At 42.1% G+C, this 23,916-nt stretch overlaps 1 protein-coding gene and 1 pseudogene across 4 annotated transcripts in view; one reads left to right on the top strand and one right to left on the bottom strand.

Annotated features, from left to right (window-relative positions):
• Positions 1–6,253: 6,253 nt before the first annotated feature.
• On the bottom strand, positions 6,254–6,729 carry LOC100600783 (annotated as a pseudogene).
• A 2,684-nt stretch (positions 6,730–9,413) lies between these two features.
• The window catches only part of MDM2 (MDM2 proto-oncogene), a 36,579-nt gene continuing 22,076 nt past the window's right edge, over positions 9,414–23,916 (top strand). The window contains exons 1-6 of one of the 4 annotated variants that reach the window (XM_030820014.1): positions 9,428–9,730; positions 10,259–10,329; positions 10,455–10,539; positions 14,650–14,724; positions 17,913–18,046; positions 21,432–21,481. In XM_030820014.1, coding sequence (XP_030675874.1) covers positions 10,459–10,539; positions 14,650–14,724; positions 17,913–18,046; positions 21,432–21,481 — 340 coding nt within the window. In that variant the 5' untranslated portion in view covers positions 9,428–9,730; positions 10,259–10,329; positions 10,455–10,458. Of the gene's footprint in view, positions 9,742–10,258; positions 10,330–10,356; positions 10,540–14,649; positions 14,725–17,912; positions 18,047–21,431; positions 21,482–23,916 lie in introns of those variants that run through there. The other 3 variants (XM_030820013.1, XM_003259796.4, XM_030820011.1) reach the window with 3 other exon arrangements.

The following is a 23,916-nucleotide window of genomic DNA, read 5'->3' as shown; positions in this document are numbered from 1 at the left end:
AGCTTTCCTCCTCTTACCAGAGCAGGCTGGACCTGTGGCCCTGGTGACCTGGAATTGGAAATGGGGGTGTGGGACGTAGGGCATAGGTCTTCTTGTCACATCCCATTCTGTCTTCCTGATTATTACTTGTGGTACTCAGAATTCCAATGACTCCCAGTAACCTTGCCTATGGATGATCCTCTCCCCTTTAAGTTTGGGAGGAACCTGTGAATATGAGGAGATATTACTCCCATCATTCTGTTCCATTACATGGCAAAAGGGAGATGATCTGGGTTGGTCTCATCAAATCACATGAGCCTTTAAAGTCAGAGTTTTTTTCTGGCTGATAGCAGGAGAGTAAGTCAGGTTAGAAGCACAAGGGCGACTCAACACCCTGTTGCTGGCTTGAAGATGGAGGGGAGTGTGTGGCAAGGAGTGCAGGAAGCCTTCAGGAGCTGAGAGTGGTCCTCACTGCTAGCAAGAAAAAGGGGACTACCGTCCTACAACCACAAGGAACTGAATTTGGCTGACAATTTGAATAAGCTAGAAAGCAGGTTCTTCCCTAGATCCTCTAGCTAAGAGCCCAAGCTGGCCCACACCTTGATTTGTGCTTTATGACACCTGGAGCAGAGGAACCAGGTGAGCCTACCTGGATTTCTGATATATGGACTGTGAGCTAATAATTTGTGTTGCTTTAAGCTACTACATTTATGGTAATTTGTTACACAGCCATAGAAAACCACACATGACTCCTGCCATCCCAATATCAGTTGGGGTGGCAAGGAGGAAGGAGAGGAAAATTACATTTCTTTACATAATTGCCCTTCAAAATTAGTTGCCCTTTTATTAGCAGGACATAACTGTGGTTCATTGTATGAACAACCTCAACTAGATGATGGGAAACATTTCTGTCCCTTTCTGTTGGTTGTCCCAGTTTCTCTGATTATTACCAATTGACCATCAGTTCCCTCCATCTGGCAGGTGTCCAAATGATATTTCTCCAGAAAGACTCGTGGCATGTCCTGGTAGGAAGTTGAGTAGGGGTATATGAATGAAGCTCAACTTCTTTCTCCCTAGTCCAGCACATTCTACCAATAGATATTCTGTCTTTTGCTTCCAGGGTTCTATTACCCAGGTAGTGGCCATTTTAGGAGTTACCAGCAGAACCGCTTATACTCCTTCCATCTTCTCCAGGAACCACTTAATCTGGGGGAAACTCCAGCAACCTTTCCACCTCAAAGAGTGGGGATGCTGTTCAACTTCACTACCTTTCTTCTGCCAGCTGAGTGGCTCTGTAACTTTCAGACAAGATATGATCACAGATCTCAGATTTAGGTCAGCTGGGAGATTATAAACTCTTCGTTCCACCAAAAGATGACTTCTATTATTCCTGGTCCTTTCTTAAAACTCTCAAACGTGGCCGGGTGCAGTGGCCCATGCTTATAATCCCAGCACTTTGGGAGGCTGAGGCGGGTGGATCACCTGAGGTCAGGAGTTCACGACCAGCCTAGTCTAACATGGTGAAACATGTCTCTACTAAATACAAAAAATTAGCTGGGTCTGGTGGCACATGCCTGTAATCTGAGCTACTTGGGAGGCTAAGACTGGAGAATCACTTGTACCTGGGAGGCAGAGGTTGCAGTGAGCCGAGATCAAGCCATTGCACTCCAGCCTGGGCAATAAAAGCAAAACTCCGTCTCAAAAAACAAAACAAAACAAAACAAACAAAAAAAAACTCTCAATGGTAAAAGTTATCAAACCAGTTCAGCCTGTGTTGCCTCTGTGGGAACCAGAGTCTCAGGCCAAGAATTGGGCCTTATCTGAACTTAGCTTTAGAGAATTGAGCGTTCTTAACAGGGCAATATTCCTACTAAAATCTCTGAAATATTTGTTATCTTCTAAGAGCAGGAACTCAATTATGCTCCCGTATCATTGTGTAATATTTTTCCTCTTAAAAATTCCGTTCATAAATGTCCAAAAAAAGAGATCTATTGTAACTAAGTAGAATTTTATCTGAGTAAAACAAGGAAGGTTAATATTAGAAATTATCAATATAATCTCACCACATAGACAGAATAAAGGAGAAAAGCCACAGGGTCATTTCTAGATGCATAAAAAAGTAATATATAAAACTGAACACTCATTCATACTTTTTTATAACCTCAAAAAACCAGGAATAGAAGGAAACTTTTATGTAATAAAGAGCATCTACCTAAAATTTACAGCAAACATCACATTTTAAAAGCATTTTTACTAATGTCATGAATAAGATGAGGCTGCCCACTATCATTGCTACTATTCCATTCTAATGGTTGTAAGAAAATGAAAAAGAGGTTTAAGGAAGAGACAAGTTAGTGACTTTTGCAAACGATATTATTAACATAGAAAATCCAAGAGCATCTACTGAAAAACTAATAGTACTGTATAATAAAACAAAATGCAGCCTGTAATCCCAGCACTTTGGGAGGCCGAGGTAGGTGGATCATGAGGTCAGGAGTTCGAGACAAGCCTGGCCAACATGGTGAAACCCCATCTCTAGTAAAAATATAAAAATTAGCCAGGTATGGTGGCATGCACCTGTAGTGCCAGCTACTTAGGAGGCTAAGGCAGAAGAATCCTTTGAACCAGGGAGGCAGACACTGCAGTGAGCCGAGATTGTGCCACTGTACTCCCGTCTGGGTGACAGAGTGAGACTCCGTCTCAAAAAACAAAACAAAACAAAACAAAAAAAACCAGAAAGAACAAAAAGGCAGTATTGCTGGCTGGCTATAAGATCAAAACACAAAAATGAGTAATTGTTTCATATGTCAGCAATAACCAAATAGAAAATAAAATTTTAGGGCGGGGCATGGTGGCTCATGCCTGTAATCCCAGCACTTTGGGAGGCAAGGTGGGCGGATCATGAGGTCAGGAGATCGAGACCATCCTGGCTAACACAGTGAAACCCTGTCTCTACTAAAAATACAAAAAAATTAGCCGGGCGTGGTGGCAGGCGCCTGTAGTCCCAGCTACTGGGGAGGCTGAGGCAGGAGAATGGCAGGAACCCGGGAGGCGGAGCTTACAGTGAGCCGAGATCGCACCACTGCACTCCAGCCTGGGTGACAGAGCGAAACTCCATCTCAAAAAAAAAGAAAAGAAAATTTTAAAAGGTGTAATTTAAAAGCAGCAATAAAACTTATAAAGCACTTCAGAAAAAAGCCAGCCAAACATGCAACAGCTTTAAGGAGGAAACGATAAAGCATTATTAAAGGATGTTAAGAGAGACCTAAAAAATGGAGTGATATATCATGTTCTTATCTGGGAAGAATTCATACTGAAAAGAAGTCAAATTAGTCTAACAATCCAATGCAACGAAAAGCAAAATCCCAGGAGGATTCTTTTTGTGAATTACACAAACTGGTTCTAAAAGTTAACATCCAGGAAGAGCCAAAACAATACTGAAAAAGATAAGGAGAGCTTTTCCTGTTATATTGAAACTTACTCTAAGGTTTACTATTCTATTGCCCAGTAAGTCCTCTTATAGGTATGCAGCCTACTGTCCGTGTTGTTTATGGATTCATAAATTTAAAGTGAATGTATAAAACACAGACTTAGTGGACAGGCATCAAATTGATCATTATCAAGAGAAGGGAGGGGAATGGGATAAAGAATAACAGTGAAATTTTAATTTTTTAAGCAATGTTTCATTAAAAAAATATGTTTAGGCCAGGCTCAGTGGCTCACACCTGTAATCCTAGCATTTTGGGAGGCCAAGGCAGGTGGATTGCTTGAGGTCAGGAGTTTGAGACCAGCCTGGGCAACATGGTAAAACCCCATCTCTACTAAAAATACTAAAAATTAGCCAGGCATGGTGGTACAATCTTGGCTCACTGCACTCCAGTGTGGGCAACAGAGCAAGACTCTGTTTCAAAAATAAATAAATAAATAATGCAAAAAATATGTTTGATGCAGGAATGACATGTGAATTCTGGGTAGTGGTTTCTTTTTTTCTTTTTTTTTTCTTCAGAGCAGAAGAACTTGAGGTGGTGGTTTCTTTTGTTGAATATTAATTGTTCTGTGAATGTTTCTGCATGTTTCAGTCAAACAAAAAGTTGATTAATTTTCAAAGTAAAAACAAAAAGTCTTTGTATTCACTATTTGCTGGGATTTTGCTTTTTATTTTTTACTTTATTTATTTATTTATTTATTTATTTATTTATTTATTGAGATAGAGTCTCGCTCTCACTCTGTCTCCCAGGCTGGAGCGCAGTGGCATGATCTCTGCCTCCCAGGTTTAAGCAATTCTCCTGCCTCAGCTTCTGGAGTAGCTGGGATTACAGGTGTGCACCACCATACCCGGCTAATTTTTTGTATTTTTAGTAGAGACAGGGTTTCACAATGCTAGCCAGGCTGGTCTCGAACTCCTGGCCTCAGGTGATCCACCCGCCTCACCCTCCCAAAGTGCTGGGATTACAGGCGTGAGCCACCATGCTCGGCCTATTTTTTACTTTTTTATTTTCCAGGACAGAGTCTTGCTCTGCCGCCCAGGCTCGAGTGCAGTGGCGCGATCTCGGCTCACTGCAACATCTGCCTCCCAGGTTCAAGCGATTCTGCTACCGCAGCCTCCCAAGCAGCTGAGATTACAGGCTTGCACCACCATGCCTGCCCAATTTTTGTATTTTTAGCAGGGACGGGATTTCACATGCTGGTCTCCTGACCTTCAGTGATCTGCCTGTCTTGGCCTCCCAAAGTACTGGGATTACAGGCGTGAGCCACTGCGTCCGGCCCGGATTTTGCTTTTTAAATAACACTACTCAGTTCCAGATGTTTGGAAAGACATATGGAATTTGAACTACTTCTGTAATTTTAGATAGTCTCATAAATATTGTGAAACTCAGCATTCTAAACACGGTTTCTGAGCTAAATCTTGTTTAATTTTCACCATGCTTTAAAGATTAGTTGTGGCCAGGCACAGTGGCTCACGCCTGTAATCCCAGCACTTTGGGAGGGTGAGAAGGGTGGATCACCTGAGGCCAGGAGTTCGAGACCAGCCTGGCCAACATGGTGAAATCCTGTCTCTACTAAAAATACAAAAATTAGCCGGGTATGGTGGCACAAGCTTGTAATCCCAGCTACTCGGGAGGCTGAGGCAGGAGAATCACTTGAACCCGGGAGGTGGAGGCTGCAGTGAGCTGAGATCGTGCCACTGCACTCCAACCTGGGTGACAGAGTGAGACTCCGTCTCAAAAAAAAAAAAAAAAAAGAAAGACAAAAGATTAGTTATGACTAATAAATACAAGTACGAAGTGGCCCTTGGGTCAAGATAAGTCTATTGTAGACTTTTTTTTTTTCCTTGGGACATGGTCTCACTCTATCACATAGGCTGGAGTGCAGTGGCAGGATCACACCACAACCTATCCGGGCTCAAGCCATCCTCCCAGCTCTGGCTCCCAAGTAGCTAGGACTATAGGTGAGTGCCACCATGCCTGGCTAATTTTTTTGCAATTTGTAGAGACAGGGTTTCGCCATGTTGCTCAGGCTGGTCTCAAACTCTTGGCCTCAATAGATCCTCCAGCCTTGGCCTCCCACAGTGCTGGGATTACAGGTGTGAGCCTTGTTTGCAGAGTTTGTGTCCCAAAGAATATAAAGTCACTCAAAGTATCTCAGCCTCTTGGAACACCTCTTGGGTATCAAGAACAACGCTACTAAAAATAAGCAGTTTGCCTCTAGAGAAACTTCAAGTAAGCACAACAAAGGGCAAAGTGACACAAGATAACTGTGGAATGCAAGCAAACAGCAGCAGCTGGTCTGTATTTTTTTAAATGGCAAAGTCACAAACAATAGCAACTGCTTTTAGAGCAGACAGTTTGCTTTCTTTTTTTTCAAATGGAACTCACTTTTTAAGTGATGACATGCACTTGGGGGTGGGTAGGTGTGAGTTCATTTGTGTTTTGAAATTCCAAATTAATGAGCATGATAAACCGCTATTGCTGGCCCTGTCTGACTCTCTGAGTAATTGGTGGGTTCCCCCCAACCTTCTCCTAACCCCCACCCTTTCCCTTTTCATTGACTTGGGACAGTCCTTGTCGAAGTGCCAATCACAGTGGGAAGGAGAAGGAGGGAGGTCACAGTGCATGGGGTTCAAGGTCACAGTGGGCGGAGCAACGGGGATCACCAGGCAAGTAAGTCAGGTTCCCGCTGCTCAAGTCCAGCTGTCTGCCACGGCAGTGCAACCCTTGGCGGACGACCCAGGACGCGTTGACGCGGCAGCCGCGCCATCTCTTCTTGCCTGCATTTATCTGCGCTGTTTGAAGCCGTGTGACCCATCAGGACCCAGAGGCTGTCTGATCACATTATTGGGCTGTCTGCTGTCTTCAGGTTAGGAAATCCTGGTTGGCCTGAAGGGAAGATCAGAGGAACGCCTATGGAGGATGGGTTTCTCCTGCTTCTCCTCGGGGCCGGCGCTGCCCAGGATCCACTTCCCGGCCTCGGTGTACTCGGCCTCCCACTGTGCCAGGGACTTGACTGGAAGGGCGGGCCTGCTAGCGGACTTGGGGCTGCTGACCACACCGTTGCTGGTGGGCCTCTTGAGGATGCGGACCTGTGGAGGGGGTCCCGGGGGAAAATTATCGTCCTGAATCACAATGGGCGCTTTGGGAGATTTGGATTTCCTGCTCTTTTTCTGTGTGATCTTCAGTTTTTTTTCCAGACGTCTATTTCCCCACTGTCTGCCGCCTCCTCCCAGCTCTCAGCGACCCCCTCATATTCCATCTTATTCACCACTTTCCAGATCGCTTGCTTTCATATTTCCACATTTTCTCTGACTTTTGCAGTATTCAATATTATTACTTGATTCTGATTTTTCAGACATCACTATATGGTCCTTGGCTTTTTGGTCGTTCCTCTCATTCTTTTGCTGTTTCAAGCTCTGTTCCCAGCCTAAGCTTTTTACCACTGAATTCTGTTCTGTGACGCATCACTTAAAACTAACCCAACTTTTCATTCCCTCCAGACTTTTTTTGGTAAGCAGTATCATCATGCTTTAGGTGGACACTGAGTCATACTGCTGTGGTAATGCTGGTACACGTAGTTTTGAATACCAGGTTCTTGAGTGAATCCTTTTTGCTTCTCTCTCTCTCCCACCCCCGCTTCTCCCTTCTGCATTCATTTCTGACCCTTCTTTTCCGGTTCCATCAGAAAAGGACTAATCAGTTCTGATGATCAGTTCTGACTTTTTTGCTGCTCTAATAATTTTGTCAAGAGAATTTTTTCAAAGCACAAGGCCAATGAGAAACGGGAAAGTCGGTCCAGAAGGCAGCTGGCCCGACTATTCTGAGTTTGAATCTACTCTTGGTGGTCCTGTTAAAATAGAGTTTGAAGCAAATCACCTGTTTTTACGCTCCTAATGTCTACTCTGTCGAAAGCCCAAATTTCCTTGCTTGGCATTTAAGGAGACTCCAAGTTCTTAAAACTTCTTCTTGACTTTCATGCAAGTCAAACGGATTTATTTATTGTATCTCAAACAGTCCTCTTATATTTTCGTTTCTGTATTTTTTGATAGTTTTCTCGTGCCTGGAATACTCTGCTTTTATTTAAGTCTCACCATCTTTCAAGACACAAAATATGTGTGATCTCTGAGGCCTTTGTGAATTGCCCCCAGCATTTACTAAGCAATTCTGTCTCTGAACTTTTATAGCACAAACCCATTCGTTCACTTGATATTTAACAAATATCAACCTCTATCACTTATCTTTTTTTTTTCTTTCTTCTGAGATGGAGTCTTGCTCTGTCACCCAGGCTGGACTGCAGTGGCGCGATCTCCGCCCACTGCAACCTCTGCCTTCCGGGATCAAGCGATTCTTCTGCCTCAGCCTCCCAAGTGGCTAGGATTACAGGCGCCCGCCACGGCCCCCGGCTAATTTTTGTATTTTTAGTAGAGACAAGGTTTCACCATCTTGGCCAGGCTGGTCTCGAACTGCTAACCTCGTGATCCGCCCACCTCAGCCTCCCAAAGTGCTGGGATTACAAGCGTGAGCCACCGTGTGCAGCCTATCACTTATCTTTTTTCATGCTTACATTTTCTCACTGCTTGAGATTTTCTTTCATCCAGGGTCAAGCACTAAGTCTATTAGAAACCCCACTGTATTTGATCTGATGAAGATGAGATTATCTTTTTAAAAGCCACATATTAAATCTCTTAAGTTAATAATATTGGCAATCAACTTAAATCAACTGAGTGACCACTATGTTTAAGGAATTTTCCTTTCTGGTAGGCTGGGAAGCGGGAGAAGGGAAGGATATAACTTTATATAAAAAAAAAAGCTGCAGAAGGGAAGGATATAACTTTATAAAAAAAGGTCCTTGTTCACAAGGCGCTAATTACTTACTGGCCAGAGAAGAAAGGTGTTCCTTCTTTGCAATGGCTGTGTTTTTGGGTTTAGCTAACTCAATTCTTTATGTCCTCAATTTATGAGACCGCATCAAAAACGTTTTTGCCACATCTCTGTGGGCAAGTAGGTGAGTCAGAATGACTGCATAATATATAAATAAATATTTTAATGATAATGAATGTGTAGATTAACAAACCCAAACTTTTTTTTTTTTTTTTTTTGAGAGTCTTGCCCTGTCGCCCAGGCTGGAGTGCAGTGGCATGATCTCGGCTCACTGCAGCCTCCGCCTCCTGGGTTCACGGGATTGTCCTGCCTCAGCCTCCCGAGTAGCTGGGATTACAGGTGACCACGCCCGGCTAATTTTTGTAGTTTTTAGTAGAGACAGCGTTTCCCATGTTGGCCAGGTTGGTCTTGAACTCCTGACCTCAAGTGATCCACCCGCCTCGGCCTACCCAAAGTGATGGGATTACAAGCGTGAGCCACTGCGTCCAGCCAAACCCAAACATTCTAAAAGCGCGGAGTAACCGCTCCCCTCCCCACCAACGGTAACCAGCGTCTTCGTTCTCCAACCAGAACAGCTGTATGCACCGGTGTATAAGCCTGCCTTAAGTGCTATTTTTAATCTTTTTTAAAAACAGGCCTTAAAATAACTCATTTGTGTACAACTCCAGCGGCTGGTGGAGTGGGCTTAATATATTAAACAGCTGTTAATTTTTGGTTTCTTTTTGGTAACAGCGACACGGAGATCCGCATTTGTCGCAGTTTCCACCGCGGGCGGGAAGTGTAAACACAAGAAATACAAACATAGCGCAACGGCTAAAGGAGTGTCACAGCGCCAAACCTGGCTGGCTCCGCGCCGGGCCGAGCCCCACCCGCTCAGCTCGCGGCCAAGACCCCCACCCCGCCTCAGAGCCCGCCGCGCCCGCGGGGGCGACACCCCCCACTCCATTATCCCGGAGGCGGTGCGGCCGAGCCCCGGACCCAATTGGCGGAAGCGGGGCCAGTTGTGTGCGCGCGCACAAATGCCCGGATGCGCCGCGACGACCCGCGCGCTCCCCTCGGGCGGTAGGGGGCGCGCACCGAGGCACCGCGGCACCGCGGCAAGCTTGGCTGCTTGTGGGGCCTGTGCGGCCCTGTGTGTCGGGAAGATGGAGCAAGAAGCCGAGCCCGAGGGGTGGCCCCGACCCCTCTGACCGAGATCCTGCTGCTTTCGCAGCCAGGAGCACCGTCCCTCCCCGGATTAGTGCGTTCGAGCGCCCAGTGCCCTGGCCCTGAGAGTGGAATGGTCCCCGAGGCCCAGGGCGTCGTGCTTCCGCGCGCCCCGTGAAGGAAACTGGGGAGTCTCGAGGGACCCCCGACTGCAAGCGCGAAAACCCCGGATGGTGAGGAGCAGGTACCGGCCCGGCAGCGAGCGGTCACTTTTGGGTCTGGGCTCTGACGGTGTCCCCTCTATCGCTGGTTCCCAGCCACTGCCCGCTCGCAGCCTTTGTGCGGTTCGTGGCGGGGGGCTCGGGGCGCGGGGCACGGGGCACGGTGCTTTGCAGAGGTTTCGTTGGCCTGGGGCTAGGCAGTCGCCGCCAGGGAGGAGGGCGGGATTTCGGACGGCTCTCGCGGCGGTGGGGGTGGGGGTGGTTCGTAGGTCTCCGCGGGAGTCCAGGGTAAAGGTCACGTGGGCTGGGGGCTGCGGGGCCGCTTCGACGCGGGGGGTCCAGATGATCGCAGGTGCCTGTCGGGTCACTAGTATGAACGCTGCGCGTAGTCTGGGCGGGATTGGGCCGGTTCAGTGGGCAGGTTGACTCAGCTTTTCCTCTTGAGCTGGTCAAGTTCAGACACGTTCCGAAACTGCAGTAAAAGGAGTTAAGTCCTGACTTGTCTCCAGCTGGGGCTATTTAAACCATGCATTTTCCCAGCTGTGTTCAGTGGCGATTGGCGGGTAGACCTGTGGGCACGGACGCACACCACTTTTTCTCTACTGATCCAGGTAAGCACCGACTTGCTTGTAGCTTTAGTTTTAACTGTTGTTTATGTTCTTTATATATGATGTATTTTCCACAGATGTGTCATGATTTCCAGTTTTCATCGTGTCTTTTTTTTTCCTTCTTGTAGGCAAATGTGCAATACCAACATGTCTGTACCTACTGATGGTGCTGTAACCACCTCACAGATTCCAGCTTCGGAACAAGAGACCCTGGTTAGTATTTTTGTCTCGTGTAACTTTTAAGAATAATTTATTTTATGAAGTGATAAACTAAATTTCATATACCTCAATTGTAGCATGGCTCTGTAAATGAAATTGTATGTGCATAGCTTAAAGTGTGCTACCTCTGGTGTAACTGCGTGGAGTTAAAAACTGTTAAGAACTGGTCAGTATTTTCTTAGCCATTTGCCACATTTGCTTTAACAACTAGTTCCATTACATTGTTAAGCGTGGTTGAAGTTATGTTTGTTACGTGACTGATTTTTTTTTCCTTTTTGACCTCCCAGTATTTAATTTTTAAAAATGGTTTCTAAAAGTCACAAAAATTATTCGTGCTTGTTTTAAAGATTTTTGTCATTAGAGAAATTTTAAAGTAAAACCTGAAAATTCCAGTCTTTTTGCTCCATGTTTCCTTTTAGATTTTTTGTGTGCATACCCACATATATTTGCATTTGAATTTAAATCTATGTTATTGTCTTATTTGTTGTACTAACAAGATGAAACTATAGTTCTGTGACTTGCATCCTTGTCAATAAAGTCTACAGAATTCTTTTTAATGGCTGCATAGTATTCCACAGCATGAGTATACCATTTTAAAAATTATTTATGCCTTTACTGGTAGCTTTTTAAAAATTGCCTCCTGTTTTTGAGTATTACAGATAGTGCTGCTTTGTACATGCATCCCGTGTGACTATTTCTGTAAGAAAGATTTTATAGAATTATAGGCTGGGCGCAGTGGCTCACCCCTGTAATCCGATCACTTTGGGAGGCCAAGGCAGGCCGATCACCTGAGATGAGGAGTTCGAGACTAGCCTGGCCAACATGGTGAAACCCTGTCTCTACTAAAAATACAAAAATTAGTTGGGCGTGGTGGCGCGCGCCTATAATCCCAGCTGCTGAGGAGGCTGAGGCAGGAGAATCGCTTGAACCCGGGAGGCAGAGGTTGTGGTGAGCCAAGATTGTGCCATTTCACTCCAGCCTGGGCAATAAAGCGAAACTCCGTCAAAAAAAAAAAAGAAAAAGATTTTATAGAATTAGAACTCCTGAGTTCTCAATTTTACTCATATTTGATTGCTACTGGTAACTTGCTCACCAAAAGGCTCTAACAGTTTCACTCCTGCCAATACTGAATATTGCCAATCTTTAATTATTATTATTTTTTGAGGCGGAGTCTTGTTCTGACTCCCAGGCTGGAGTGCAGTGGTGCAATCTTGGCTCACTGCAAGCTCTGTCCCCTGGGTTCACGCCATTCCCCTGCCTCAGCCTCCCGAGTAGCTGGGACTACAGGTGCCCGCCACCACGCCTGGCTAATTTTTTGTATTTTTAGTAGCGATGGGGTTTCACCATGTTAGCCAGGATGGTCTAGATCCCCTGACCTCGTGATCCGCCTGCCTCGGCCTCCCAAAGTGCTGGGATGACAGGCGTGAATCACTGCACCAGGCCTCCATTTTGTTAAGTCATTTATTTCTTCTGGGATTTGCCTGGTCTTATCTGTCCATTTTCCTTTTAGTTTTTTAAAATTTTTCTTAGTAATTGGAGTAGCTCTATGTGTTTCAAGTATATTTAACTTTTGTTGTTTACTAATGTAGCATTTAATTTTATGTTGTCTTTTCCCCATTGAGAACAATTCTATGAAGTAAAATTTGTTGGCTTTTGAATTTCATATCATGCTTTGGAAGAACTCTCCTGTGCCAAGATCTTGCAAATATATTCCTATATTTTCTTCCAGATTTAAATTTTTTAAATATTTAGATCTTCACCTGTAATTTATCTTCTTGTTCTTCAATGTAAGATTACAAATGCTATTATCTTTTATAGCTGTTTTCTCATTAATACATGTCTTTTAAGTCACTAATATACTGATGGCTTTCCATTACAGATTTTTTTTTTTTTTTTGAGACTGAGTCTTGGTCTGTTGCCCAGGCTGGAGTGCAGTGGCGTGATCTCGGCTCACTGCAACCTCCGCCTCCTGGATTCAAGCAATTCTGCCGCAGCCTCCCGAGTAGCTGGGATTACAGGCACCCACCTCCACACCCAGATAATTTTTGTATTTTTAGTAGAGATAGGGTTTCGCCATGTTGTCCAGGCTGGTCTTGAACTTCTGACCTCGTGATCTGCCTGTCTTGGCCTCCCAAAGTGCTGGGATTAAAGGCGTGAGCCACTGCGCCCGGCCCACACCTGGGTAATTTGTGTGTATTTAATAGAGACAGAGTTTCGCTGTGTTGGCCAGGCTGGTCTCAAACTCCTGACCTCAGGTGATCTGCCTGCCTCGGCCTCCCAAAGTGCTGGGATTACAGACCTGAGCCACTGCACCTGGCTTCCATTACAGATTTTTACTTCGAATTATTTTATCTAATTTGAAGCTAATATAGCGTATAATAAAAATTCAGGAGAAAAAAGGTTATTTTTAAATCTTTTTTGAGAGAGTTCATTCTTGAGCCTGAAAGTAAAGTACATATGTAAGCACAGTTAAAAAAAAAAAAGTGATCAGAAAAATTAATAATTCAATTTTATATTTAAAATTTTTCAATTGTTAAATAATATTCGTTTTATTGATTAGCTGGAAATAGGCAATTTTTAAAAATCTGTTTTTAGGGCATCCCCAGTGGGGGTGCTGTCAGATTTTAAAGTTAGACACAGGACCAGGGCATATCGAAGAGAGGTGCAGAGGTACCAGTTTGTGTGGTAGTGGCAAGCTGTAAAGATACTTGAGTTTTGCAGATTTTGATAAACCAAAAGGAAGGGAGTACATAAGTATATTACATTCCCCTCCCCCATGGCAATTATTTTCTCAATACCATTTGTAAAACCTCTAGATAAGGGGCAGGCAAATGTTAGCCTGTCAGCCAACTTTGGCCTGTTACCTGTTTTTGTTTTAGTTTTTAAATTTTTTTGTAGAGGTGGAGTCTCTCAGTGTGGCCCAGGCTGGTCTTGAACACCTAGCCTCAAGCAAACCTCTAGCACTGTCTCCCAAAGTGCTGGGGTTATAGGCATGAGCCACCTCGCCCAGCCAGCTTCCTTTCTTTCTGTAAAGAAAATTTTACTGGAATGCAACCATGCCCGTTGGTTTACATAGTAGCAATGCTTTTTACTTGGATAGAACCATTTGTATGAAAAGCTTAAAATACTTAGTCTGGCTCTTTACAGAAAAAAATTGACCCCTAATCTAGTTGGCAGGCTCCTTGAATACAGGTCATATGTCTTTTTTTTTTTTTTTTTTTTGAGACGGAGTCTTGCTCTCTCGCCCAGGCTGGAGTGCAGTGGCGCAATCTCGGCTCACTGCTAGCTCCGCCTCCCGGGTTCACACCATTCTCCTGCCTCCGCCTCTCTGAGTAGCTGGGACTACAGGCGCCCGCCACCACGCCCGGCTAATTTTTTGTATTTTTAGTAGAGACGGGATTTCACCGTGGTCTCGATCTCCTGACCTTGTGATCCGCCCGCCTCAGCCTCCCAAAGTGCTGGGATTACAAGCGTGAGCCACCGCGCCTGGCCCAGGTCATATGTCTTATTTGTAATTTTTTTTGCAGTACCTACCACTGTCCAGTGCATAGTAGAAGCTCAGTAAATGTTTGTCAAGTAGATATTTGAAATGTAGACTAACTAAGAGGCAGCATGATCTAGTAGGAAGAAAATGCTGAGTTGTAGTTGAGGGACCTGGGTTGTTCTTAATTACCCTTGTCAGCTTGGGTTAGTTAGTTAGGGTCTCTAGCTTTCAGAAACCTAATCTTTAGAAAGAGAAGATTGATAACAGGACCCACTCTAAAGATTTATTCACTTCTCTTTGATTCTCTAAGTTAGCTTGCAATAAGCTCATTGGATCAGTACAGTAAGCTCATTGGATCTCAGTAATTTATGGTTGTTTGTAAGGCAGTAAGCAGATAATATAAATAGCTGAAGGAAAAGGTAATCTTTGCTGTTTTGGATTGGATACTATCTGTGATCACAACTGATACTTGATGATTCCATGATACTTGTGTAATAATTAGATCCTTCCCAGCATTTTTTCCAAATCCCCTTTATTGAACTTGATGGATATGTTTGCTGCAGGGCCTATAGTTCTGGGATAATTTTGGAAGTATAATAGCAGTTCTTTTCTCTTCATAGGTTAGACCAAAGCCATTGCTTTTGAAGTTACTAAAGTCTGTTGGTGCACAAAAAGACACTTATACTATGAAAGAGGTAAGCTGAATCAAGAGACAAGTAGTATCTTACTAGTTACATATAGCCATACTTAAAGTTTTCAAGACCATGGGGAGAAATTGGCCATATAGAAGGATTTTTCATTAAGCAGCAACATTTAATTTTGTGGTCATTTGGACTATATTTTAAAGCTGAAAATTCTAATTATACTTGAGTTTCATTTCTCAGCTAGGAACTCAGATAAATGGAAGCCCTGTAGGGGTGCTTGACCATTTTATGCTGTGAACCCTTTGGTAGACTGCTTCTCAGAATCATGTTTTTAAATGTATGAAATAAAATGTATAGAATTACAGAGGAAACATGCTAAAATACGGTTACCAAAATAGTAAACTAGTTTGTGATATGTGTGCTTTTATTATTAACACAATAAATACTAAGATTTAGAAGCAGATATAATAAATATAGTGTTTTTTTGTTTTTCGAGACAGAGTCTCGCTCTGTCACCCAAGCTGGAGTGCAGTGGCACGATCTCGGCTCACTGCAACCTCTGCCTCCTAGATTCAAGCCCTTCTTCTGCCTCACCCTCCCGAGTAGCTGGGATTATAGGCGCCTGCCACCACACCTGGCTAATTTTTTGTCTTTTTAGTAGAGACGGGGTTTCTCCATGTTGGCCAGGCTGGTCTTGAACTCCTAGTCTCAGGTGATCCACTTGCCTTGGCCTCCCAAAATGCTGGGATTATAGGCATGAGCCACCATGCCTGGCCAATAAATATAATTTTGATATAGTGAGGAATATAAGTCATGTTTTGAAATGTTTGCCATAAGCACAGTGTGATAGGAAAACACCTCTGATTTTTATTGGTGATGAAATCACAGGTATTAATACTGTTGTGATTTGTTGCCTACATTTATAATCGAAGGAAAAGCTAAATTCTAGTTGGAAGTTTGTGAAAATAAAGATAGAATTTTTTTTTCCCCATCTAAATTAATGGACCCCCTGAATTCTATCCAAGGACTTCTTGGGCATCCCTGGATCCCAGGTTAAGAACTTCTGCACTAGAGATACATGAGTACAGTATACTGATCTTTCTGGGATAGAGGTGAGCTGATTCATGACCATATATTCTATGTAATGGATCTAGCATTTTAGTGCATTCCCCACCTTTAAATTTGTGCACAAAAGCATGATTTTCAGTGAGAGATTGAGCCACCTTAGGCAAAATTTCAGTGTGATTGAAATATGCCTGTTCTCTGTGTCTTCCACTTCGTTTATGGGACTCAGATTACTTAAAACATTTAAGTTTCTTTCTTCTAACAGTATAGTGGGGCAGGAAGAGCTTCCATTTTTCTTTTTCCTCTCCAGCTATACTTTTAGAAACTTCCTTAAAGGATGTTTGGTAGAATAAATCTAAGTTCTCTTCCTTTTTCCTTTCCCACTGCTGGACAGCAATCTGTCCAATGCACAGTCACATAAGAATATTCCTTTAAGGCCGATGCCTGCTTAGCTAGTTAAATCCAAAGACAGTGTTTGTAGGAAAGGGCCAGGTTAAATGGTATTTTTAGGGCTAATTTGGGATTGACCTTATTATCATTGTATGATCAGTTAAGGAAACAAAAAAGTATGGATTTAGCAGTAAATAGAAATGTGAAAATTGGCCAGGGCCATCATAAAGACTTAGAATGCTTATGCTAAACTATGTAACAGTAGTGTATGTATTGTCTGATGTAGTTCTCAGTTATAGGATCTTTGTTCTGGGGCACACAGGAAGGTAGTGAAAGCTAGTATGGGTAGTAAAAAGAGCATTGGATTAAGAGTCAGAAGAGCTGGGGCCAGTTTCTTCTTTTTTTTTTTTTTTTTTTTTTTTTTTTTTGGTGACAGTTTCTCACTCTCTTGCCCAGGCTAGAGTGCAGTGGCATGATCACTGCTCACTACAGCCTGGACCTCGTGGGCTCAGGTGATCCTCTCACCTCAGTGTCTGCAGTAGCTAGGACTACAGGCTTGTACCACCATGCCTGGCTAATTTTTGTATTTTTTTGTAGAGATGGAGTTTCACTATGTTGCCCAGGCTGGTCTGGAACTCCTGGGCTCAAGGGATCTGCTTACCTTGGCCTCCTAAAGTGCTAGATTTACAGGTGTGAGCCACTGTGCCCAGCGCAGTTTCTTCATTTCTAATACAGTGATAATCCTATGAAATATCAGAATGAGATAATACTTATAAAAGTACATTGTAAACTGTAAAATGCCATATGTATTTAGGTAGTTGTTAATAGGTTTATATCTAGATATCTTAAAAATGTATTGCCAACTTCTTGTCTTAATGCAGCACAGGGAATATAATTTAACTTTTATTAATGGTTCAAAGTCATTATTTTGATTATTTATCATAATATGGAGTAAATTGATGCCTTAGAGGGTTTATTTCATTCTCAGAATTCTCTCAAACTGTTTTGTAGCTGTCATTGATTGATTGTTTTTCTGTCTTCCTCCTCTGGTGACCTCAGAGGCTATTGAGGTTTATAGTGTTTGTGACTACTTACTAAGTGGCTCCAGACCACTGCCATATTTTAGTTGATTTTTGTTTCTGCAACTTTTTATGGCTATCAGTTTTTTATTTTGCTGCCTTTTCCCTTCCTAATATGTTAGTATCTAGGTATCTGGGCAGAGTTAAAGTCTACAAGGAAAAAAACCTCACATTTTAAGGTTTACTTAAGTAAATAGAGCAGCAGTTATTTCTGCTTCCGTCAAATTAAATGGAAAAGGCTTAAAAGTAGCTTTTTTTTTTTTTTTTTTTTTTTTTTTTTTGAGATGAAGTCTCACTCTGTTGCTTAGGCTGGAGTGCAGTGGCGCAATCTCGGCTCACTGCAGCCTCCACCTCCCGGGTTCAAGCAATTCTCCTGCCTCAGCCTCCCTAATAGCTGGGATTACAGGTGTCTGCCACCATGCCCGGCTAATTTTTGTATTTTTAGTAGAGATGGGACCAGGATGGTCTTTATCTCCTGACCTTGTGATCCATCCGCTTCGGCCTCCTGAAGTGCTGGGATTACAGGTGTGAGCCCCTGCGCCCAGCCAAAAGTAGCTTCTAAGTACAAAATGGTGGTTGTTCTACATAGTTGTGGATATGGTTCCTGGTTGTTTACCCCTATTCAGATAAATAGGATATTATGAAATGTATTTAAAACTAACATTTAGTTTTCTTTAATGCTCAGAAATCATATTTCTATTTCAGGTTCTTTTTTATCTTGGCCAGTATATTATGACTAAACGATTATATGATGAGAAGCAACAACATATTGTATATTGTTCAAATGATCTTCTGGGAGATTTGTTTGGCGTGCCAAGCTTCTCTGTGAAAGAGCACAGGTAATTCTTCAGTTTCGTCCATTGTAAAAAGCCATTTGGGCTAACATTTCAGTTCACCTCTACTCTCATTCACTTTTGTCAGAGAAAAACTGTTAAAACGTATTAAAGACATGCTGAAACTTAATTTTTTAGCTCTGTGGCATATTATTTGAGAACCTGAGCTCTGGCATCTTATAAACCAGTGTTTGAAACCTAGCCCAGTCATTTACTAGTTTTGTGACTAGGTAAATTAACCTTTTTAAACCTGTTTCCCCATTTATAAAATAGGGATAATTAAATACTTCATGTGGAGGTTAAAGCTTTTGAAGAGAGACGTTGTATAAAAAAAGCATAGTTTTTGGCACATACAAAGCATTCAAGTATTAGCTGTAGCTATTATATTATAACTTTTTATTCCAGTCACTTCCAGAAACAGTATACCACCAAGTAGTAAAGGCTTAAATTTGAGCCTTAGTTATTTTGGAGATCATTTTCATTGTCACCTATCATTATGGCACTTAACCAGCAGAATTTAACCCAGGTAGTATTTCTAGAAATAGGCCTGGCGCGGTGGCTCACACCTGCAATCCCAGCACTTTGAGAGGCCGAGGCTGGTGGATCACCTGAGGTTGGGAGTTGGAGACCAGCCTGACCAACATGGAGAAACCCCGTCTCTACTAAAAATACAAAATTAGCTGGGTATGGTGGCACATGCCTGTAATTCCAGCTACTCGGGAGGCTGAGGCAGGAGAATCATTTGAACCAGGTAGGTGGAGGTTGTGGTTGTGGGGAGCCGAGATCGTGCCATTGCACTCTAGCCTGGGCAATGAGCAAAACTGCATCTGAAAAAAAAATTTTTTTCTATATATTTTTCTAAAATTATTCTTTTGTTTGTTTGTTTGTTTTGAGAGGGAGTCTTGCTCTATGGCCCAGGCTGGAGTGCAGTGGCATGATCTTGGCTCACTGCAACCTCCGTCTCCTGGGTTCAAGTGATTCTCCTGCCTCGGCTTCCCGAGTAGCTGGGATTACAGGTGCCCGCTGCCACGCCTGTCTAATTTTTGTATTTTTGGTAGAGACAGGGTTTCGCGATGTTGACCAGGCTGGTCTTGAGCTCCTAACCTTGGGTAATCCACCCGCCGTGGCCTCCCAAAGTGCTGGGATTACAGGTGTGAGCCACCACACCTGGCCTACATTTGGAATTCTTTGTCACATTTGGTTTAGCACAGGCAATCCGTGTTGAGCCTTAGCATTCATTACATTAATAAATGGAATGAATACGTTCACCTGAAACAATTAACTAGCTTCTGCTAGTATTTAATGCTCAGTAGTATAGCTGAAAAGATGATAATTAAATGGGATTTTATTTTATTAAAAAAGATAACTTCCTCAGCTGAGCAAGGGATTTTATAACTTTAAAACAACCTCATTATTGTAAACATAGTATATATTATTATTGAACATTAGGAGATGACAGAAAACTAAGAAAAGTAGAGAAAAAAAGGACTATAATTTGTTAACAAAAGGTATTTTTACCAGTCATTTGTGTATTATGTGCAACTGTGTGTTTTAACCTAGTTATGAATATAGTACTATATTTAATTTCATCTAGCTTCTTAATTTATAATTTGTATATTATATATTATAATATACATGATATAATTATATATAATATATATTATAAATATATAATTATCATTTTTTATTGATGAATCACTTCTGTTTAATATCCATATATGTTGTCATTTTATACGTGGCCTTGGTATATATGGTTTAATTTTATAAATTTAAAAAATAACTATATTGGTATATTGGTGATTTCTTTACTTAGTAAATATTGAATCTTCTATTTTTTTTTTTTTTCGAGATGAAGTGTTGCTCTGTTGCCCAGGCTGCAACCTCTGCCTCCTGGGTTCAAGCGATTCTCTTGCCTCAGCCTCCTGAGTAGCTGGGATTACAGGAGCACACTACTATGACCAGCTAATTTTTTGTATTTTTAGTAGAGATGGGGTTTTGCCATGTTGGCCAGGCTGGTCTTGAACTCCTGACTTCAAGTGATCTGCCTGCCTCGGCCTCCCAAAGTGCTGGGATTACAGACGTGAGCCACTGTGCCTGGTCTGAATATTGAATCTTCGGATAATGTTTGCAAGTATGATTTCCTTGGACTTGAATTCTAAATGTTGAGAGATAAGAAATAGGAGAACTTACTGACTTGAAAAGGATATGAATTAAAAATATTGTGGATTTAGGTTGCTGTATCCTTATTCCCAAGGGTGAAAAAAGATAGTTGGGATTCATATTTCCTCTTAATATTGAGTGAGGAACAATATTCTGTGACAAACATTCTCTTAAATCCTTAGTTTAAAAACAAAAGGAAAAATCCATTGTGACATCAACGAATACTGGGGTAAATGAGTTATCCTCCTGTTAGGATATAAACCTCATCAGGGCATATACGTTTCTGTTTCATTCTTTGTTTTCTCCCGTGTCTGGTACATAGTACCAGTGACTGGTACATGGTAGGTTTTCAGTCTGTATTTATTGAATGAATGAGTACTGCTTTATCTGTTAATAAGTTTTGTTTTTTTTTCTTCCCTGAGTCAGAGTTTTGCTCTTGTTGTCCAGGCTGGAGTGCAATGGCACGATCTTGGCTCACCGCAACCTCCGCCTCCCGGGTTTAAGTGATTCTCCCGCCTCAGTCTCCTGAGTAGCTGGGATTACAGGCATGCGCCACCATGCCCAGCTAATTTTGTATTTTTAGTAGAGATGGGGTTTCTCCATGTTGGTCAGGCTGGTCTTGAACTCCAGGCCTTGGGTGATCTGCCCGACTTGGCCTTCCGAAGTACTGGGATTACAGGTGTCTGTGAGCCACCGCACCCAGCCTCTGTTAATAAGTTTTAAGATCAAGAAAGGAAGCTGAAGCTTGATGAAAGTCAAAATTATAATCAAATTCCTATTTAATGGATTTTGCGTAACTCAATACTTTTTTTGGCAGTTTGTATTTAATGGATTTTGCATAACTCAATGCTTTTTTTTGGCAGTTTGCTGCTAAGCACAGAGCTAAAAACATTCCTGTTTGAAAATAAGTATGTTCAACCTCTTCCTGCTTGCATACTCGTTTTTTTGGGGTCTTCTGGTAAAGTCCAAACAAAGCACATTTCAGGAATTGGCAGTGTGAAATCTTTCAGCTAGAGAAACTTTAGTAATTATTAAAAGTAGCTGTACGTAATCATTGTGCTACTAATTATTGTGCTTTTAAGTGCCTATAAGCTTGCCAATGATAAATTTGGTTTTGAATGTGTGCAGTAGTTCATACTAAGTATGTATGTAAAAGTCTGGTTAAATCCAGCTTAATACAAATTTTTATTTTAAAATGTACGTCTCGTTTTTTTTTTTTTCTGTCTACAAGGAAAATATATACGATGATCTACAGAAACTTGGTAGTAGTCAATCAGCAGGGTAAGTTAATTTTGTGCATCATGGAAAAATACCATAAAAACATTTTAAAGACATTTTTGTTTATGTGCATATGTTTTATAATTGTGATTCTCTTTAAAAGTTGCTTTAATTAAATATTGTAATAAAAGTATGATAAATTTATTAGTACATATGAACTAAAACTACATTATACTGAGGTTCTAATGTAAAGTTAAATATCCTGTTACATCAATTTAAGACTTGGGATATCAGAGTTAGGATTTGTTTTGAAAGGTCTATAATTTCAAAAGCTCCTGTTTAGGAGTGATCTACCTTGAAAATGTATTGAAAGGCTTTGGGAAATAATATTGTTACCTAGGTAGGACCATGTGTAAGGATGAAGGATGGGTCTTTTTCTTTGGTTATAGACAAAATTTTGTTTACCAATTTGTGGAAGTGGAATTTTATGTTCCTACTTCCGTTTCTTAACTGGTTATTTTTGGGTCACATCTCTTTAATAAGCTGATAAAAGCATTGGGTTCTTGTTCCAGAAAGATGCACATGTATATATACATGGATAAGTCAATAAGTGTTTTACAACCTACTTTCCATGAGAAAAGCCCTGATTTATGTGCTTGCTGACTTCCATAGTATAATACTCTCATTTGAAGTCTAAAAACATGGAGTTGGGAAGAGATGTACACAGTTTGCTTTTTTTTTTTTTTTAGCAGGAATCTTGCTCTGTCACCCAGGCTGGATGGAGTGCAGTGGCACGATCTCGGCTCACTGCAACCTCTGCCTCCCAGGTTCAAGCAATTCTTCTGTCTCAGCCTCCCGAGTAGCTGGAACTACAGGCGTATGCCACCACGCCCAGCTAATTTTTGTACTTTTAGTAGAGACGGGGTTTCAGCGTATTGGCCAGGCTGGTCTCGAACTCCTGACCTCGTGATCCGCCTGCCTCAGCCTTCCAAAGTGCTGGGATTACAGGTGTGAGCCACTGCACCCGGTCCCACAGTTTGCTTTTGAGTGCTGGTTAGAGCTGTCTCTAATACACTACACCCCTCCTAAAGCCCATCCTCGAACTACAGTTAAGAAATGCTGTTAGGCCAGGTGTGATGGCTCATGCCTATAATTCCAGTGCTTTAGGAGGCTAAGGCAGGAGGATCACTTGAGCCTAGGAGTTCAAGACCAGCCTGGGCGTATGGCAAAATCCTACCTCTGCAAAAACTACAAAAATCAGCTTGGTATAGTGGTGCATGCCTGTAGTCCTAGCTACTCAGGAGGCTGAGGCAGGAGGATTTTTTGAGCCTGGGAGGTCAGGAATGTAGTGAACTGTGATCATGCCATCCAGTCCAGGTGACAGAGCAAGACCTTGTCTTTTAAAAAAGACAAAAAAAAAAAAAACAAAAAACACCTCTCAGGAGCTTGTTTAGTTCCTAGAATGAATTGACAACTCCCTTGTACTTCCTCTATTCCATATTCAGATTTATTGTAAAATTGCTTTGTTATACTGGTGGGTTTTTTGTTTGTTTTTGAGATGGGCTCTCACTCTGTCACCCTGCTTGAAGTGCAGTGGTGATCTTGGCTCACTGCATCCTCCACCTCCAGGGCTCAAATGATCCTCCCCCTCAGCCTCCCAAGTTGCTGGGACTACAGATGTGCTCCACCACGCCTGGCTAATTTTTCTGTATGTTTGGTAGAGACGGTGTCGCTATGTTGCCCAGGCTAGTCTTGACCTGAGCTCAAGAGATATTCTCACCTTGGCCTCAAAGTGTAGGGGTTACAGGCGTGAGCCACTGCGTCTGGCTGTTATACTTGTTTATATTTTTGTTACCTATGTCCTATTCAGGTTTGCATTCTGCATCACACAGTATAGTGTTTTATTAATATGGTATTTAATAAATGTGTTGAATTGAATACTTATTCTTCGAAAGTTAGGATTTAAAGCCCAGAAAAGTATCTCCATTTTATCCCAAAATAAAAGTAGTTATTAGGCTGATGATTTGGCATTTTATTGTTTTAAAGCTCTTTAAGAAATTGTGTGATAGCTAAATATACAATTGTAGTATTTGTAGTAGTATTTTGAGTTTTCTGAAGTATATCCCTGATATATTCATTCCTTCATTTGTTTAAATAAACTTTGGCACATTACTAGAAAAATTGTATTATTGAGATGGAAACTTACAAATTATTTGCAGTCTGAGTTTGGTTTAGATATCAGTAGAATTAACTTCAGAACTCCTATTCCATGTTCTCAACTTTGTCACTTTTTTTTTTTTTTGAGATGGAGTCTCACTCTGTCACCCAGGCTAGAGTGCAGTGGCACGATCTCAGATCACTGCAACCTCCGCTTCCCAGGTTTAAGTGATTCTCCTTCCTCAGCCTCCCGAGTAGGTGGGATTACAGGCGCCTGCCACCACGTTCAGTTAATTTTTTGTATTTTTAGTAGAGAAAGGGTTTCACCATGTTGACCAGGC

This window comes from Nomascus leucogenys, chromosome 10 (assembly GCF_006542625.1).
Source record: "Nomascus leucogenys isolate Asia chromosome 10, Asia_NLE_v1, whole genome shotgun sequence".
Classification (NCBI taxonomy): Eukaryota; Metazoa; Chordata; class Mammalia; order Primates; family Hylobatidae; genus Nomascus; species Nomascus leucogenys.
Note: the sequence above shows the minus strand (reverse complement) of the source record. Positions and strands in the feature narration are given on the sequence as shown.